This window comes from Heptranchias perlo, chromosome 6 (genome assembly GCF_035084215.1).
Source record: "Heptranchias perlo isolate sHepPer1 chromosome 6, sHepPer1.hap1, whole genome shotgun sequence".
Taxonomy (NCBI): Eukaryota; Metazoa; Chordata; class Chondrichthyes; order Hexanchiformes; family Hexanchidae; genus Heptranchias; species Heptranchias perlo.
The window spans coordinates 46,858,533-46,878,503 of NC_090330.1; the positions used below are offsets into that span (position 1 = coordinate 46,858,533).

The 19,971-nt window shown below is 45.5% G+C and overlaps 1 protein-coding gene across 3 annotated transcripts in view; it reads left to right on the forward strand.

Moving 5' to 3' along the window:
* The window catches only part of rev1 (REV1 DNA directed polymerase), a 177,133-nt gene that overhangs the window by 96,332 nt on the left and 60,830 nt on the right, over positions 1 to 19,971 (forward strand). For all 3 annotated transcript variants that reach the window (XM_067986238.1, XM_067986236.1, XM_067986237.1), the window contains exons 8-10: positions 2,389 to 2,505; positions 5,189 to 5,321; positions 7,849 to 7,977. In XM_067986238.1, the coding sequence (XP_067842339.1) occupies positions 2,389 to 2,505; positions 5,189 to 5,321; positions 7,849 to 7,977 (379 nt within the window). The remainder of the gene's footprint in view (positions 1 to 2,388; positions 2,506 to 5,188; positions 5,322 to 7,848; positions 7,978 to 19,971) is intronic.

Genomic DNA, 19,971 nt, shown 5'->3' on the forward strand with positions numbered 1-19,971 from the left:
TGTATCTGTCTTTACAGTAGAAGACACAAAAAACATACCAGAAATAGTGGGGAAGTAAGGAACTTAAAGTAATTAATATTAGTAACGAAAAAGTACTGGAGAAATTAATGGGACTAAAAGCTGACAAATACCCTGGACCTGATGACCTACATCCTAGGGTTCTAAAAGAAATGACTGCAGAGATAGTGGGTACATTGGTTGTGATCTTCCAAAATTCCCTAGATTCTAGAACGGTCCCAGTGGATTGGAAAGTAGCAAATGTAACATCGCTATTCAGGAAAGGAGGGAGAGAAAGTAGGAAACTACAGGCCAGTTAGCCTGACATCAGTAATCGGGAAAATGCTGGAATCTATGATTAAGAACGTGGTAACAGGGCACTTAGAAAATCATAATATGCTTAGGCAAAGTCAACATGGTTTTATGAAAGGGAAATTTTGTTTGACAAATCTATTAGTTTTTTGAGGATGTAACTAACAGGGTAGATGAAGGGGAACCAGTGGATGTAGTATATTTGGATTTTCAAAAGGCACTTGATAAGGTGCCACACAAAAGGTTGTTACGCAAGATAAGGGCTCATGGGGCTGGGGGTAATATGTTAGCATGGATTGAGGATTGGTTAATGGACAGAAAACAGAGAGTAGGAATAAACGGGTCATTTTCAGGTTGGCAGGCTGTAACTAGTGGGGTGCCGCAAGGATCAGACCTTGGGTCTCAGCTATTTACAATCTATATTAATGACTTAGATGAAGAGACCAAGTGTAACGTATCCAAGTTTGCTAACAATACAAAGCTAGGTGGGAAAGTAAGCTGTGAGGAGAACACACAGGGCTCAATTTTCAAAGTAAAAAAACGGGTGGGTTTGGGGGCGCGGGGGCATTGAAATTGGCCACCCTTTCAGACCCGTCCCCAACCTGCCCATTTCCGGTTTTCACCGGGGCGGAAAGAGGGGCGGGCGACCAGGAGGCGGGTTGGGCCTTAAAACCTTTCGACCCCAGTCCTCCTCCTCCCCCCACCCCCCACTCCAATCCTCTAACCTCCGATTCTCTCCCCCCCCCCCCCCCCCCCCCGATTCTCTGACCCCCAATCTTTCCCCTCAACGATCGCGGACCCCCGCGATGACACCTGATCCCTACATTTCCACCCCCCTGCCATGACTGACTCCCGATCCGATCGCCCATAACTCACGACCCCCGTGCCAACTTGTGCCCATCCGTGTCCACCCCCATCCATACATCAAAGACTTACCTGCAGACTTACCTGAAGACGTCCTCCCCCGGCTGATCTCCCGTGCGACTGAGACCAGCCTGTCAATCAGGCCAGTCAGTTGGACGGCAAACCGATATAAAAAAAAATCAAAGGCGTCCTTACTTCAAAATCGTAAGGACGTCCGGGAAACCCGTACTAATGGGTTTCCCAACCTCAATTTGACCCTCCCCTCCCCCTTCCCGCTTCCATTTTAAAATTGAGCTGAAAGAGTCTGCAAAGGGATATAGACAGGTTAAGTGAGTGGGCAAGAAGATGGCAGATGGAGTGTAATGTGGGGAAATGTGAGGCTATTCACTTTGGTAGGAAGAATAGAAAAGCAGAATATTTTTTAAATGGTGAGAAACTATTAAATGTTGGTGTTCAGACGGTTTTGGGTGTCCTTGTAACACAGAAACACAGGAAGTTAACATGCAGGTCCAGCAAGCAATTAGGAAGGCAAATGGTATGTTGGCCTTTATTGCAAGGGGGTTGGAGTACAAGAGTAAGGAAGTCTTGCTGCAATTGTACAGGGCTTTGGTGAGACCACACCTGGAGTACTGTGTACAGTTTTGGTCTCCTTACCTAAGGAAGGATATACTTGACTTAGAGGCAGTGCAATGAAGGTTCACTAGATTGTCCTATGAGGAGAGATTGAGTATAATGGGGCTATACTCTCTGGAGTTTAGAAGAATGAGAGGTGATCTCATTGAAACATGTAAGATTCTGAGAGGGCTTGACAGGGTAGATGCTGTGAGGCTGTTTCCCCTGGCTGGAGAGTCTAGAACTAGGGGACATAGTCTCAGGATAAGGGGTCGGTCACTTAGGACTGAGATGAGGAGAAATTTCTTCACTCGGGGTTGGGCTATGGATGCTCAGTTGTTGAGTATATTCAAGATTGAGATTGATAGATTTTTGGACACTAAGGGAATCGAGGGATATGGGGATCAGGCGGGAAAGTGGAGTTGAGTTCGAGGTTCATCCATCATCTTATTGAATGGCGGGCTTGAGAACCCGTATGGCCTACTCCTGCTCCTAGTTCTTATGTTCCTATGTTCAAACAGAAAATAATTGAGTTTAGTTTTATTATGCGAAGTACAGGGGGGAGAAAAGTCAGATCAGAATTTTTCCTTTTCTGCCTTCTAGGAAAACCAGTGGCTGTTACCCACAACAGAGGTCAGGGTCACGTGTCTGTCCGACCAAATGCTAACCCACAGTTCGAAATGCAGTATTACCAGAAGAAGCTGATAAAAGGCAAGACAGGTAAGGATTTACCATTGATATAATGTGTATTCATCTTCAGATAATGCAAAAGTACACAGCTTTTCAATTTGTGAAAGTACATGGCTTTCAGTCAGCTATGGCTCAATGATAGCGCTCTTGCCTCTGAGTCAGAAGGTTGTGGGTTCAAGTCCCACTCCAGAGACTTGAGCACAAAATTTAGGCTGACACTCCAGAACTGAGGGAGTGCTGCACTATCGGTGGTGCTATCTTTCGGATGAGATTTTAAATGGATGTGGCCCTGTCTGCCCCCTCAGTTGGACGTAAAACATCCCATGGCACTATTTCAAAGAAGAGCGGAGGAGTTCTCCCTGGTATCCTGGCCAGTACAACACTGGCATCTACCCGACATTGTGGAAAATTGCCCAGGTATGACCTGTTCACAAAAAGCAGGACAAATCCAATCCAGCCAGTTACCGCCCCATCAGTCTACTCTCAATCATCAGCAAAGTGATGGAAGGTGTCGTCGACAGTGCTATCAAGCGGCACTTACTCACCGGTAACCTGCTCACCGATGCTCAGTTTGTGTTCCGCCAGGACCACTTGGCTCCAGACCTCATTACAGCCTTGGTCCAAACATGGACTAAAGAGCTGAATTCCAGAGGTGATGTGAGAATGACTGCCCTTGACATCAAGGCAGCATTTGACCGAGTGTGGCACCAAGGAGCCCTAGTAAAATTGAAGTCAATGGGAATCAGGGGGGAAACTCTCCAGTGGCTGGAGTCATACCTAGCACAAAGGAAGATGGTAGTGGTTGTTGGAGGCCAGACATTTCAGCTCCAAGACATTGCTGCAGGAGTTCCTCAGGGCAGGTAATGACCATCTCCAACAAGAGAGAGTCTAACCACCTCCCCTTGACATTGAACGGCATTACCATCGCCAAATCCCCCACCATCAACATCCTGGGGGTCACCATTGACCAGAAACTTAACTGGACCAGCCACATAAATACTGTGGCTACAACAGCAGGTCAGAGGCTGGGTATTCTGTGGCGAGTGACTCGCCTCCTGACTCCCCAAAGCCTTTCCACCAACTTCAAGGCACAAGCCAGGAGTGTGATGGAATACTCTCCACTTGCCTGGATGAGTGCAGCTCCAATAACACTCAAGAAGCTTGACACCATCCAGGACAAAGCAGCCCGCTTGATGGCACCCCATCCACCACCCTAAACATTCACTCCCTTCACCACCGGCACACTGTGGCTGCAGTGTGTACCACCCACAGGATGCACTGCAGCAACTCGCCAAGGCTTCTTCGACAACACCTCCCAAACCCGCGACCTCTACCACCTAGAAGGACAAGGGCAGCAGGCACATGGGAACAACACCACCTACACATTCCCCTCCAAGTCACACACCATCCTGACTTGGAAGTATATCGCCGTTCCTTCACCGTCGCTGGGTCAAAATCCTGGAACTCCCTTTCTAACAGCACTGTGGGAGAACCTTCACCACACAGACTGCAGCAGTTCAAGAAGGCGGCTCACCACCACCTTCTCAAGGGCAATTAGGGATGGGCAATAAATGCTGGCCTCGCCAGCGTTGCCCACATTCCATGAACGAATAAAAAAAAATATTTATCCCTCAACCAACATCACTAAACAGATTATTTGGTCATTATGACATTGTTGTTTGTGGGACCTTGCTGTATGCAAATTGGCTGCTAGGTTTCTTACATTACAACAGTGACTACATTTCAAAAGAACTTAATTGACTGTAAAACGCTTTGGGACGTCCTACGGTCATGAAAGGCATTATATAAATGCAAGTTCTTTCTGTGCGCATGTCACATTTTGGGATTTTTGACCATTTTGGTTTTTCATAGAAAGAATTTTGGGATTGAGTTATTTTTAAGGATTAATTTCTAAAGCAAAGTGTATTCACAAGTTTAAGAAAAGCAGAGGGACAAAAGTGCAGATAAGTTAGGCATTAAAGTTGTTTCCTCAAAGACCAATAAACAATGCTCACACATTGGGGTAAATTTCACTTTTACTGCTGGGCAGAAAACGGGTGGTAGGGGATTGTTTCTTACCTGGCGATAAAAATTGAAATACCCCCCCCCCCCGCCACACAATGTGTTGGGAACACCCTGGGGCCAGGTGCTCACCATAGGTTGTCTAGCATAGGCACTCCTCTCCAGCTGTGAACTCAGGGAGATACAAATACAGATATAAACACACACTGACAAGTTTTTAAACAGAAATGTTAAGTTTTGAAATTGTACATAATGATCCTCCCACTGAATAGCTAATTGAAATCCCTTAAAAGTAATATAGGATCCAAAGATCCAACACTTTGGATCAGACTGATTTCAAGCTGCTGGCTTATTGTAGGGAAAACTGCTGCATGGAGCCTTGGGAGTCAGCACCTTATAAGCTTAATCTAAAAGTACAGCAATATAATTATAAAATTCAACTCAGGTAGCCCAGGCTAAATATACTTTATCACAGGGTTTTTATTTTACTGATTTTGAACAGAACAAGTAAATGACTCCATTAGTGGGAAAGGTACATAGAATGAGCTTGTTTAACAATAATATTAATAGGTTATTTATTTGCATAATTTCTTTGGGTCCTACATTACTTTTATGGGATTTCAATTTTGCTGTGCAAGAGAGAAATGTATCAGATGCACAGTGCTGATTTTGCCTTTCATTGTTTTCATAGAAGAGAAAAAAGTGCCTGATAAATTGGATGGCAACACCTGGGAGAATCCAAATCTTGCTTGTGTGAATGGTATTGACATGGATGCGGTGGCCTTGTCAATGGCAGAAATTGCATCCTGTAGCTATGAAGCTAGGTAAATAAAAGCTGTGTGATTTGCAGGATAATTCTAAAAAGGTATATACTGTTTGTTGCACCTGATTTTTTTAAGTCTAGTTTATTGTTAAAATGGATACTTTATCAAAGTCCTGATTACTTTGGTAGCTATTTATAGAAATGCCATCTGGTAATGTTAAATCTGGACCTGTGGCAGTGGTACCTTGATGTTCCAATGGGATATTATAGGAAAGATCAAAAACATCCAGTTAGATAGACAGTCAATTAAGAAAAAAAAGCTTGGTTTGCTTCAGGCTCAATGGACCAGCTGGTCTTTTCCTGTCTGTCATTTTTGCATGCTTGTATGATAATCTGTACTTACTTTACCTCCAATAAAAACAGAAAATGCTGGAAACACTCAGCATCTGTGGAGAGAGAAAGAGAGTTAACGTTTCAGGTCGATAATCTTTCCTCAGTACTGGAAGAAGTTAAAGATTTAACAGTTTTTAAGCAAGTACAGACCCAGGCAATGGGGAGGAGGAAGGGGAAGGCAGGAAAGAACAAAAGGGAAAGTCTGTGATAGGATGGAGGGCAGGAGTGATTAAATAACAAAAGGGATGATGGTGCAAGGCAAGGAGGGTGGTCATGGGACAAATAAAGAAACAAAAGATGGGCCTGGAGGCTGTAAATGGCAACAGCTGAACCATTACCAGCACCTGCTGTCTGAAAAAATGGGAGCAGTGGTTAGGATCTGAAGTTATAGAAATCAATGTTGAGTCCAGAAGGTTGTAAAGTGCCTAAACAAAAGATGAGGTGTTCCTCGAGCTTTCGTTGAGCTTTGTTGGAACAGTTTAGGAGGCCAAGGACAGAGAGGTCAGAGTAGGAGGGGGACGGAGAATTAAAATGGCAAGCGACCGGAAGGTCAGGGTCATACTTACGGACTGAACTGAGGTGTTCAGCAAAGCAGTCACACAATCTGCGTTTGGTCTCCCCAATGTAGAGGAGTCTGCATAATGAGCAGCGAATACAGTATACTAAATTTAAAGAAGTATATGTAAATCACTGTTTCTCCTGGAAGGAGTGTTTGGAGCCCTGGATGGTGGGAAGGGAGGAGGTGAAAGGGTAGGTGTTGTATCTCTTGTGCTTGGATGGGAAGGGGTGCCGTGGGAAGGAGAGTGGATGTTGGAGGTAATGGAAGAGTGGACCTAGATATCATGGAGGGAACAGTCCCTTTGGAATGCTGAAAGGGGAGGGAAGGGGAAAATGAGTTTGGTGGTGGCATCGCGCTGGCAGTGGCGGAAATGGTGGAGGATGATCCTTTGAATGTGGAGGCTGGTGGGGTGGCAGGTGAGGACAAGGGGGACCTTTTCTTGGTTCTGGGAGGGAGGGGAACGGGTGAGGGCAGAAGTGCGGGAAATGGGACGGACATTGTCGAGAGCCTTGTCAACCACAGTGTGGGGGAATCCTCAATTGAGGAAAAAGGAAGACACATCAGAAGCACTGGTGTGGAAGGTGGCATCGTCGGAACAGATGCGATGGGGACGGAGAAACTGGGAGAATGGAATAGAGTCCTTACAAGAAATGGGGTGGGAGGAAGTGTAATCAAGGTAGCTTTTGAGTTGGTGGGCTTATAGCAAATATTGGTTGACAGCCTATCCCTAGAAATGGATATAGAGAAGTCGAGGAAGGAAAGAGTCAGAGATGGACCATGTGAAGGCGAGGGAAAGGTGGAAATTGGAAGCAAAGTTGATGAAATTTTCCAGTTCGGGGCAAAAGCAGGAAGCGCCACTGATACAACCATCAATGTACCAGAGAAAGAGGTGAGGGATGGAACCTGAGTAGGACTGGAACAAAGAATGTTCCACGTATCCCAATAAAAGGCAGGCATGGCTAGGACACATATGGGTTCCCATAGCAACACCTTTTTGGAGGAAGTGAGTGGAGTCAAAGGTGAAGTTGTTCAACGTAAGAACAAGTTCAGCCAGGCAGAGGAGGATGATGGTGGATGGGGACTGGTTGGGCCTCCGTTCAAGGAAGAAGAGGAGGGCCCGCAGGCCGTCCTGGTGGGGTTTGGAAGTATAGAGGGACTGGACATCCATGGTGTAAAGGAAACGGTTAGAGCCAGGAAAGTGGCGGAGCGTGTTAGAAGAGTCGCGGATGTAGGTCTGAAGAGACTGGACAAGGGGAGAAAAAAGAGTCGAGCTAGGAAGAAATAAGTTCTGTGGGGCAAGAACAGGCTGAAACAATGTGTCTACAGGGGCAGAACTGTTTGTGGATCTTGGGAAGGAGGAAGAAGCGGGCTGTGCGGGGTTGGGGGACTATGAGATTGGAGGCCGTGCAGGGAAGATCTGCAGAGGTGATAAGATCACTGACGGTCTGGGAAACTATGGCTTGATGTTCGGCGGTGGGGTCTCCTCCTCTTTGAATTGGATCTTAACGGACTTGAAAAATTGTATATGGGAGTCTGAATAGACTCCTTTCAAAATATTGCATTTTAATTTTACCAATTATATTTTTGTTTATTATAAAATATGCATGTAATTGGTTTTATTGTCATTCTTCTGCAGACAGACTGGTATTAAGAATGGCATGTTTTTTGGACAAGCGAAACAGCTATGCCCTGATCTTCAGGCTATCAGCTATAACTTCAAAGCCTACAAAGAAGTGGCATCGATTATGTATGAAACATTGGCAAGGTATTAAAGTTTGTTCTTGCATTTAAAATTAATACAAAATATCCCTTCAAACTGTGATTTAATATATTTAATAAAAATTAATCGTAAATATACAGTTAAAGCAAGAAAGAATAAATGTGTTTATTTACTACTTCTCTGTGAGTAGATTATATTTAGCTACATTTCTATAAAAGTAGGTATTTCTGACCCAGATAGCTCATTTTACTATATTGCATGTCAACGTGACCAAAGTGGGTAATTCGTAATTTTTTTTAGTTGCACACAAAGGGGGAGAAATTGGATAGCGCCTGTTTTTGGGCGGAGGTTGCACAATCTGCTATTACCCCGCACCCAATGGCCCCTGTGCAGGCAGGACGAGACTTTCATCAGGCCTGCAATCTGGGTTAGAAATTAGCATGGAATGAGGATTCCATGCAATTTGCACTTCACACCAGCAGGGGGAGCTCCAATCTCTTAAAGACAGGCTGTCTGTTAGAAATCTCTTAAAGGTAGCTGGTACCTGTTATTTGCTGAAAATAACAGTCTGCTGTCTGCTTGGAGTCTGAACAGAGATCAAACATCGCACATGTAAAACAGATGCAGGTCCTGTCCCTGTGTTTACACCCTGATGAGTTATGGTAAAACATTGAATAAACATAAGAAATAGGAGCAGGAGTAGGCCAATCGGCCCCTCGAGCCTGCTCCGCCATTCAATAAGATCATGGCTGATCTGATCCTAACCTCAAATCTAAATCCATGTCCAATTTCCTGCCCGCTCCCCGTAACCCCTAATTCCCTTTACTTCTAGGAAACTGTCTATTTCTGTTTTAAATTTATTTAATGATGTAGCTTCCACAGCTTCCTGGGGCAGCAAATTTCACAGACCTACTACCCTCTGAGTGAAGAAGTTTCTCCTCATCTCAGTTTTGAAAGAGCCGCCCCTTATTCTAAGATTATGCCCCTTAGTTTTAGTTGCACCCATCCTTGGGAACATCCTTACCGCATCCACCCGATCAAGCCCCTTCACAATCTTATATGTTTCAATAAGATCGCCTCTCATTCTTCTGAACTCCAATGAGTAGAGTCCCAATCTACTCAACCTCTCCTCATATGTCCACCCCCTCATCCCCGGGATTAACCGAGTGAACCTCCTTTGTACTGCCTCGAGAGCAAGTATGTCTTTTCTTAAGTATGGACACCAAAACTGTATGCAGTATTCCAGGTGCGGCCTCACCAATACCTTATATAATTGCAGCAATACCTCCCTGTTTTTATATTCTATCCCCCGAGCAATAAAAGCCAACATTCCGTTGGCCTTGATCACCTGCTGCACCTGCATACTAACTTTTTGATTTTCTTGCACTAGGACCCCCAGATCCCTTTGTACTGCAGTACTTTCCAGTTTCTCGCCATGAAGATAATAACTTGCTCTCTGATTTTTCCTGCCAAAGTGCATAACCTCACATTTTCCAATATTGTATTGCATCTGCCAAATCTCCGCCCACTCACCCAGCCTGTCTATATCCCCTTGTAGGTTTTTTATGTCCTCCTCACTCTCTACTTTCCCTCCCATCTTTGTATCATCTGCAAACTTTGATATGTTACACTCGGTCCCCTCCTCCAAATTGTTAATATAGATTGTAAAGAGTTGGGGACCCAGCACCGACCCCTGCGGAACACCACTGGCTACTGGTTGCCAGTCCGAGAATGAACCATTTATCCCAACTCTCTGCTTCCTGTTAGATAACCAACCCTCCACCCATGCCAGAATATTACCCCCAATCCAGTGATTCTTTATCTTGAGCAATAATCTTTTATGTGGCACCTTGTCGAATGCCTTCTGGAAGTCTAAATACACTACGTCCACTGGTTCCCCTTTATCCACCCTGTACATTATGTCCTCAAAGAACTCAAGCAAATTTGTCAGACATGACTTCCCCTTCATAAAGCCATGCTGACTTTGTCCTATTAAATTATGCTTATCCAAATGTTCTGCTACTGTCTCCTTAATAATAGACTCCAAAATTTTACCCACCACAGATGTTAGGCTAACTGGTCTATAATTTCCAGCCTTCTGCCTACTACCCTTTTTAAAAAAGGGTGTTACATTAGCAGTTTTCCAATCTGCCGGGATCTTTGCCGAGTCCAGAGAATTTTGGAAAATTATTACCAAAGCATCCACAATCCCTACTGCCACTTCCCTCAAGACCCTAGGATGTAAGCCATCAGGTCCAGGGGATTTATCCGCCTTGAGTCCCATTAATTTACTGAGTACCAATTCCTTAGTGATTTTAACCGTATTTAGCTCCTCCCCCACTAGAGCCCCCTGTTTGTCCAGTGTTGGGATATTCTTAGTGTCCTCTACCGTAAAGACTGAAACAAAATATTTGTTCAGCATTTTTGCCATCTCCATGTTTCCCACCATTAATTTCCCGGTCTCATCCTCTAAGGGACCTACGTTTGCCTTAGCCACCCTTTTTCTTTTTATATAACTATAGAAACTCTTGCTATCTGTTTTTATATTTTTTGCTAATTTATTTTCATAATCTATCTTCCCTTTCTTAATCAATCCTTTAGTTACTTTTTGCTGTCTTTTGAAGACTTCCCAATCTTCTATCCTCCCACTAAGTTTGGCTACCTTATATGTCCTTGTTTTCAGTCGGATACTATCCTTAATTTCTTTACTTAGCCACGGATGGCTGTCATTTCTTTTACAGCACTTTTTCCTCAGTGGAATATATTTTTTTTGAAAGTTGTAAAATAACTCCTTAAATGAACACCACTGCTCATGTACCGTCTTACCCTTTAATCTATTTTCCCAGTCCGCTTTAATCAATTCTGCTCTCATACCATCATAGTCTCCTTTATTCAAGCTCAGTACGCTTGTTTGAGAACCAACCTTCTCACCCTCTAATTGGATATGGAATGTAACCATGTTATGGTCACTCATTCCCAAGGGATCCTTAACTAAGACATTATTAATTAATCCTGGCTCATTACACAGGACCAGGTCCAAGGTTGCTTGCCCCCTTGTAGGATCAATTACATACTGCTCAAGAAATCCATCTCTAATACACTCAATAAACTCTTCCTCAAGGCTGCCCTGCCCAATTTGATTTGTCCAGTTAATATGATAGTTAAAATCCCCCATAATTATAGCTGTTCCCTTATTACATGCCCCGACTATTTCCTGATTAATACTTCGTCCAGCAGAGTTGCAACTATTAGGAGGCCTATATACTACGCCCACTAGTGTTTTTTTCCCCTTATTATTCCTTATCTCTACCCAAACTGTTTCATTATCCTGATCCTTTGTCCCAATATCATTTCTCTGTATTACAGTGATTCCTTCCTTTATTAACATAGCCACCCCACCTCCCCTTCCTTCCTGCCTGTCCTTCCTGATTGTTAAACACCCTGGCATATTTAATTCCCAGTCGTTGTCACCCTGCAGCCATGATTCTGTAATGGCCACAAGATCATACCCATACGTAGTTATTTGTGCCGTTAACTCGTCCATTTTGTTACGAATGCTACGTGCATTCAGATAAAGAACTTTCAAATATGTTTTGTGACACTTAGTTCCTGCTTTTTCCTTTTTTAACACTTTACCTTTTACTGCATACTTTCTGTCCCTTCCTGACACGCTTTCCTCTGTCTCCCAGCTCAGTTCCCAACCCCCTGCCACAACTTTGATGCTGGGTTAATCGCCTTACGCCTTCTAGTTTTTATTTTATCTGTCGTGCCTAAAGTACACTTTCTTTCCGCTGCTCTACGCTTTTCCCTTTCACTTGTTCTTGAACAACTGTACTATTTGTATTGTAGATTTCCCTTGGTTCTTCCCCTCTCTTGCTGCTCTCAACTTTATTCCCTTCTGACTCCCCGCTCAGGTTCCCATCCCCCTGCCACTCTAGTTTAAACCTTCCCCAACAGCACTAGCAAACCCCCGCGAGGAAATTGGTCCCGGTCCTGCTCGGGTGTAACCCGTCACGCTTGTACAGGTCCTACCTTCCCCAGAAATGGTCCCAATGTCCCAGGAATCTAAACCCCTCCCTCCTACACCATCCCTGCAGCCACGCATTCATCCTGTCTATTCTCCTGTTCCTATACTCACTAGCACGTGGCACTGGTAGTAATCCTGAGATCACTACCTTTGAAGTCCTGCTTTTTAATTTAACTCCTAACTCCTTAAATTCACCTTGCAGGACCTCATCCCTTTTTTTTTTAACCTATGTCGTTGGTACCAATATGGACTAAGAATACTGGCTGTTCACCCTCCCCCTCCAGAATGCCCTGCAGCCGCTCCGTGACATCCTTGAACCTAGCACCAGGGAGGCAACATACCATCCTGTAGGTTGCGCACTACTAAATCCCACATCCTCCAATCTGCATGCCACACCTCTCCATTCTGCCGATCTGAGTTGGTACCAGGCCTGCGAGAGAGCGTGCACCAATGTTCTCTGCTGATGCACTAGAGGCCTTGGTGCAAGAGGTGGACAGAAGGAGCAACATCCTATATCCACGGGGGGTGGGGAGTGGCAGGTGGCAAGAGGCCCTCCAGACATGTGCCCAAAAGGCAGTGGAAGGCAGCAGGGGATGAAGTCATTGCCAGGCGCACATAGCACCACAAACATGGATGCAGTGCAGCAAGAAGTTCACTGCTTTGACGTGAATGGTCAAAGTAGGTGAGGTCAACTGTCAAGTGGTGTCTCCAACCAACAACACCACAAGCCGCATCCACTGCTCCACGCACTACACCCCCCATCAGCCACATATCAACAAACTCTTTCAATCAGTACTCAACTCTTCCAATCAGATGCTTCCTCTCACCCTTACACATTACCACTGTTGCAAGCCGCCCTCCCACAGCTCACAGGCCACACATACTGGCAGCTATTCAACCATGACAGGCACATCACCCAGACCACATATGCCCCACCTTCTCCTGCAAGAAAGCGGGATATCGGGAGACAGCAAGTGGCAGTGGCATTTAGCCCCTCCAGCCTGTTCCGCCATTCATTGAGATCATGCTGGACCTATGACCTAACTCCATATACCCGCAGTAGCCCTATATCCCTTAATACCCTTGGTTCACAGAAATCTTTCAATCTCAGATTTAGAATTCACAATTGAGCTAGCATCAACTGCAGTTTGCAGAAAAGCGTTCTAAAATTCTCCCACCCTTCACATGTAGAAGCATTTCCTACTTTACTCTTGCACGTCCTGGCTTTAAATGTTAGGCTATGGCCCCTGGTCCTAGAATATAAGTATAGGAGACCTCCAAAAACAGTTCGAAATGTTTTGGCAGCCAGAAGCAATAATCCAGCTTCTAACCTGTAAATCCTGCATGGTCCATTTAAATAGCGCTGATTGGGGTCCTCCAAGCACTCTAAGACACATTCAGATGGTCGGGGTTAAGACTGTGCGTAGAGTTGAGCATTAAATCCCAAAATGGTGTCTATCACTTTAAATCAGCGTTGCACACTGATTGTATCCGTTTTCTCCTTACTTTACATGCTTCCGACGTTTGGTATTTGCCCATGCGCTAACTACTATACCAAGATGGTGTCCGGTGTCCGGCGCACGTCACACTGGAAACATGCGTGCATAGCCAAGATGCCATCTTGGCACTTTGGGAGGCCGCATAATACCGAAACAACGGACGCTTCACGGCCCAATTTAGCGCCCAAAATCTCAGCTTCCTACCTGCCTCTAACCAGAATTTCTAAAGCTCAAAGGACAACTAATCCTGGACTTGTACTGTGCTCTGTGCAAACTCAAGCCTTTGTGAGACTAACCTGGAGGGGATATCACACATGGATTTGTTAAGGCAGGTTATGTTTGACAAATTTAGTTTTTTGAACAAGTGACTAATAGGATAGATAAAGTGACTGTATAGAATTTCAGAAGATGTTCGATAAGGTAGTTCACAGGAGGGTTGTTAGAAAAATTCAGGTGTCTGATATGCAGAAATATAACAGAATAGATAGAAAATTGGCTGATGAACACGAAACAAAGAGTAAATAGATTGGAACATGGGAACAGGAGTAGGCCATTCAGCCCCTGGAACCTGCACCGCCATTGAATTAGATCAAGGCTGATCTGTGTCTCAACTCCATTTACCCACCTTGGTTCCATATCTCTTAATACCCTGACCAAACAAAAATCTATCAATCTCAGTTTTGAAATTGTCAATTGATCTAGCCTCAATTGCTTTTTGAGGGAGAGTTTTCCAGATTTCTACTACCCTTTGTGTGAAGAAGTGCTTCCTGACATCACCCCTGAACAACCTAGCTGTAATTCTAAGTTAATGTCCCTTGTTCTCGACTCCCCCACCAGAGGAAATAATTTCTATCTAGCCTATCAAATACTTTAATCATCTTAAATACCTCAATTAAATCACCCCTTAATCTTCTATAGGAGAAGTGTTTGAAGTTGTTTACCCTATGGAATCAGTGTTGAGTCCACTTTTGCCCTTGCATGTGTGTATGGATAGACAGATTTCGAAAACAATCTGACAACACAAAAGGAAGGGTTTGGCAAATGGCAAGGAAGAACATAAAAGACTTCAGGAAAATATAGGTTACGGGATGAACAGACAAATGACAGATGAAATTTAATGTGGATAAGTATGAGGTAATACATTTTGGGAAAAAAAACAAGAAATGGGAGTATACACTTAATGGAAAGATACTGAAGGGTGTGAATGAACAGAGACACCTACGGGTTCATTTACATAATTCCCTAAAAGTGCGAATGCAGGTAGATGAAGCCATGAAAGAGGCTGATAGAATTTGGGGGTTTATAAATGGGCATAGAGTACAAGATTAAAGTAAGGGACCACAGTTAGAATACTGTGCAGTTTTGGGTGCCGTACTATAGAAAGGACATTAAAGCTATAGGGAACATACAGAATAAATTTACTGGGATGATGCCAAGGGTGGGTAACTATGGTTAATTGGAAGAGACTTGAGATACTAGGGCTATAGGCGTCAGCCTTGGCTCAGTAATAGCACACTCACGTCTGAGTCAGAAGGTTGTGGGTTCAAGTCTCACCCCAGGACTTGAGCACTTAATCAAGGCTGACACTCCAGTGCAGTACTGAGGGAGTGTTGCACTGTCAGAGGTGCAATCTTTCAGATAAGAAGTTAAATTGAGGTCCTATCTGCCCTCTCAGGTGGAAGTAAAAGAGCCCACGGCACTGGTGTTCTGGTCAACATTTATTCCTCAACCAGCACCATTTAAAAAAAACGTTTAATTGGTCATTTACCTCATTGCTGTTTCTGGGACCTTGCTGTCCGCAAGTTAGCTGCCACGTTTCCCTACATTACAACACTGACTACACTTCAAAAGTACTTCATTTGCTGTGAAGCACTTTGGGACGTCCTGAGGTTATGAAAGATGCTATATAAATGCACATTCTAATTCCACCTCCGTAACATCACCCGTCTCCGCCCCTGCCTCAGTTCATCTGCTGCTGAAACCCTCGTCCATGCCTTTGTTATATCTAGACTTGACTGTTCCAATGCTGGCCTCCCATCTTCCACCCTTCATAAACTTGAGCTCATCTAAAACTCTTGTCCGTATCCTAACTCACACTGAGTCCATTCACCCATCATTCCTGTGCTCGCTAATCTACATTGACTCCCGGTCTGGGAGCGTGCGATTTTAAAATTCTCATCCTTTTTTCAAATCCCTCCATGGCCTCGCCCTCTCTGTAACCTCCTCCAGCCCTACAACCCTCCAGGATCACTGCACTCCTCCAATTCTTGTCTCTTGCACATACCCAATTTTAATTGCTCTACCATTGGTGGCCGTGCTTTCAGCTGCCTAGGCCCTAAGCTCTGGAATTCCCTCCCTAAACCCCTCTGCCTCTCTCTCCTATAAGATGCTCCTTAAAACCTGCCTCTTTGACCAAGCTTTTGATCACCTGTCCTAATATCTCCTTATGTGGCTCGATGTCAAATTTTGTTTGATAATGCTCCTGTGATGCGCCATGCGACGTTTTACTATGTTAAAGGTGCTATATAAATGTAAGTTGTCGTTGTAGTCCCCAGACATGATGATGATCGATGATTTTGGGCCATGAGATTGAGGACGAGGGGGGGTAGTGCACCACGATGACAGCGAGTTCCTCATAACTTCATGTTGGAGGTGAGGAGTGGGTAGGGGTAAGTTTACGGAAATGACTGATGGTGCAGTAAAGAAACAGAGGGTGATTGTTGCTCTCCAGAATGACCCTGGAGTAGTAGGCGCTCTTGGCAGAGGAGGGTGAGGTCTGAAAGCGCTTGATGTTGTCCATCCTGTTAAGGTGATGGATGGTTAAAAGTGTTGTGCACTGGATACACCCAGTCCTGTACCCCTTGGGCTTGCAGGAGTGAAGATGGGGGCCATACCAGGGGAAGGAAGGAAAGAAACAAAGGAACCAAAACACGATTTACACACAGCAAGGTCCCGCAAACAGCAATGAGATGGTGTTGGTGAAGTGGCAAGGTGGGACTTATGCCTGCCTCACGCCCCCAGCAGACACAGGAGTTTTTACGGATCTTGCTGATAGCATTCAACAAGGTTCCACTGTTAACAAAAATGAGTTTGCATGGAATTGGAGGCAACCTATTGGCTTGAATAGGGAATTGGTTAGGAGGTAGGAGACAGAGAGTAGGGATAATGGGTATGTGCTCAAATTGGCAGGATGTGACTAGTGGTGTCCCCAGGGATCTGTACTGGGGCCACAGCTTTTCACTATACTTATAAATGACTTGGATGAAGGAATAGAAGCCGTATATCTAAGTTTGTGGACAACACTAAGTTAGGTGGCACAGTAAATGGTGTAGATGGGAGCAGAAAGTTGCAAAGGGACATTTATAGATTAGGGAGTGAGCAAAATTGTGGCAGATAGAGTTTAATATGGGAAAGTATGAGGTCATCCACTTTGGACTAAGAAAGATAGATCAGAGTATTTTTTAAATGGTGAGAAGCTAGGAACTGTGGATGAGCAGAGAGATTTAGGGGTCCAAGTACAGAAATGACTAAAAGCTAGTGGACAGGTACAAAAAAATAATTTTAAAAGCTGATGGAATGTTGGCCTTTGTCTCAAGGGAGCTGGAATACAAAGGGGTGGAAGTTATGTTACAGCTATACAGAGCTCTAGTTAGACCCCATCTGGAGTACTGCATTCAGTTCTGGGCACCGCACCTCAGGAAGGATATATCGGCCTTGGAGGGGGCGCAGTGCAGATTCACCAGAATGATACTGGGGCTAAAATGATTAAATTAGAAGGACAGGTTCCATAAACTAGGCATGTATTCCCCTGAGTATAGAAGATTAAGGGGTGATCTAATTGAGGTATTTAAGATGATTAAAGGATTTGATGGGTCGATAGAGAAAAACTATTTCCTCTGGTGAGAACAAGGGGGTATAATCTTAAAATTAAAGCAAGGCCGTTCAAGGGTGATGTTGGACAGCACTTCTTCACAAAGGGTAGTGGAAATCTGAATCTCTTCCCCCAAAAAGCTGTTGAGACTAGGTCAGTTGAAAATTTCAAGACTCAGATTGATAAGATTTTTGTTAGGCAAGTGTATTAAGGGTTATGAAACTAGGGCAGGTAAATGGAGTTAAGATACAGATCAACCACGATCCAATTGAATGGCGGGGAACAGGTTCGAGAAGCTCAGTGGCCTACTCCTATTCTTGTAGCAGTCCAGGAGATTAATGTAGCCACCAGCCAGACATTAGCAGAAGGGTATAAGAGCTGTTGTCACTTCTGTAGTGGCAACAGTTACTGCCCGTGTGTTTGAACTTAGCAATTCCCCCCCCCCCCCCCCCCCCCATTCATTTGATTCCGGTGGGTGCGCTGCCAACAGAGTGATCAGGGCCACAGAGTGGTCATGGGAAAGAAATCATGACAGAAATTAAGGTGACCAGTTCTGGTGCGGAGTTTTGGCTGAGGTGCCCTGCCCACTTCACTTACCAGACCACCACCCAGAAGTGGTGGTTTTCATAAGAAAAGTGCAGGCCTTTATGTCAGAGGAAGTTGTGAACAGTCTGTTGCTCAGACCACACCTTGGCTGCCTTGTGCAGTGCTGGTCACGGAGGCACAAGTAAGCTACTGATGCGCTGTGGCCAGTGCAGTGAAAAGCCACAAGGTAGATGCTAGTATGGGAGAAAACAACATAGATTCAAATGTAGGAATGATATCAAGAAATCGTTCTTCACACAAAGAGGGATCAAAGTTTGATTCAAGGCGAGCCAAATGGCCTTGCTCATCCATAGTTATCGTGTGATTTCTTTTTTTGACTGAAGAAGAGAAGAAGCAATGGAAGGAGGATGAGCAGCATTCATAGATACACATAACCCAACTGGCAGAACAGCTTTAGGGATGAAGAGGAGGCTCCGTGCAATCTGTGTTGTCTGCAATTCCCAACAGCTATCACTAGTATTCCAAGAGACACTATGCGTTATCTGCAGCCGTGGAGTAGCAGGCAATGCTGCATACCACCTTTCCCGCAACGCCACGTTTGAACTTCTCTGATCAGGTTTTGGCCCTAATCAAAGTCAACAGTGACATTTTCTGTGACTGTTGCCGTGATGCACTATTCCTCCTCGTCTTTATTTCAGTAGTTTTTAAAGACGGTTGACCACACCATCCTCCTTCAGTGCCTCTCCTTCATCATCCAGCGTGCGAATGCTCTTGCTTTGATCCATTATTACCTATCCAGTCGTAGTCAGAGAATCTTCTGCAATGGCTTCTCCACCCTGCCCACGCGCCCCCCCCCCCCCCCCCATCTCCACACTATTACCTCTGGAGTCCACCGTGGATCTGTCCTTGACCCCGTCCTATGTCTCATCTACAAGCTGTCTCTTGGCGTCATCATCCAAAGACATGACATCAGGTTCCACTTATATACTGACGACACCCAGCTCTACCTCACTACCACCACCCCTCTTGATCTCTCCACTACCTCTGTGTTGCCAGACTGTTTGTCCAGCATCCAGCCTTGGATGAACTGCAAATTCCTCCAATTAAACATTGGGAAGACCAAAGCCATTGTCTTTGATCCCCGCTACAAACTTCGTTCCTTCGCTACTGATTCCACCCCCCTCCTTAGCCACTGTCTCAGGCTGAAACAGACTGTTCACAAACTCGCCATCCTAATTGACCATGAGCTTAGCTCCAACCCCATATCCTCTCCATCACAAAAACTACCTACTTCCACCTCCACAACATTGCCTGTCTCAGCCCATCTGCTGAAAGCCTCATCTATGCCTCTGTTACCTCTGGTCACGACTATTCCAATGCTGCCCTGGCCGGTCTCCCATCTTCCAGCCTCAATATACTTGAGCTCATCCAAAACGCTGCTGCATGTATCCTAAGCCACAGCAATTTTCATTCACCTGTCATTCCTGTGCTCGCTGACCTACGTTGGCCCCCGGTCCACCAAAACCTTGATTTTAAAATTCTCATCCTCATATCGAAATTCCACTATGGCCTCACTCCTTCCTATCTCACAGCGCTGTGTGTTTTCTGAGCTCGGTGGCGTCAGCGCCGGGCCTTCCCTGAGCTCGGTGGCGTCAGCGCCGGGCCTTCCCCTGAGCTCGGTGGCGTCAGCGCCGGGCCTTCCCCTGAGCTCGGTGGCGTCAGCGCCGGGCCTTCCCCTGAGCTCGGTGGCGTCAGCGCCGGGCCTTCCCCTGAGCTCGGTGGCGTCAGCGCCGGGCCTTCCCCTGAGCTCGGTGGCGTCAGCGCCGGGCCTTCCCCTGAGCTCGGTGGCGTCAGCGCCGGGCCTTCCCCTGAGCTCGGTGGCGTCAGCGCCGGGCCTTCCCCTGAGCTCGGTGGCGTCAGCGCCGGGCCTTCCCCTGAGCTCGGTGGCGTCAGCGCCGGGCCTTCCCCTGAGCTCGGTGGCGTCAGCGCCGGGCCTTCCCCTGAGCTCGGTGGTGTTAGCGCTGCGCATTCTTTGAAATCAATAAGGTTAGCGCTGTGCTTTGTCTGAACTTTGTAGCCTGCCTGACAATGACTGG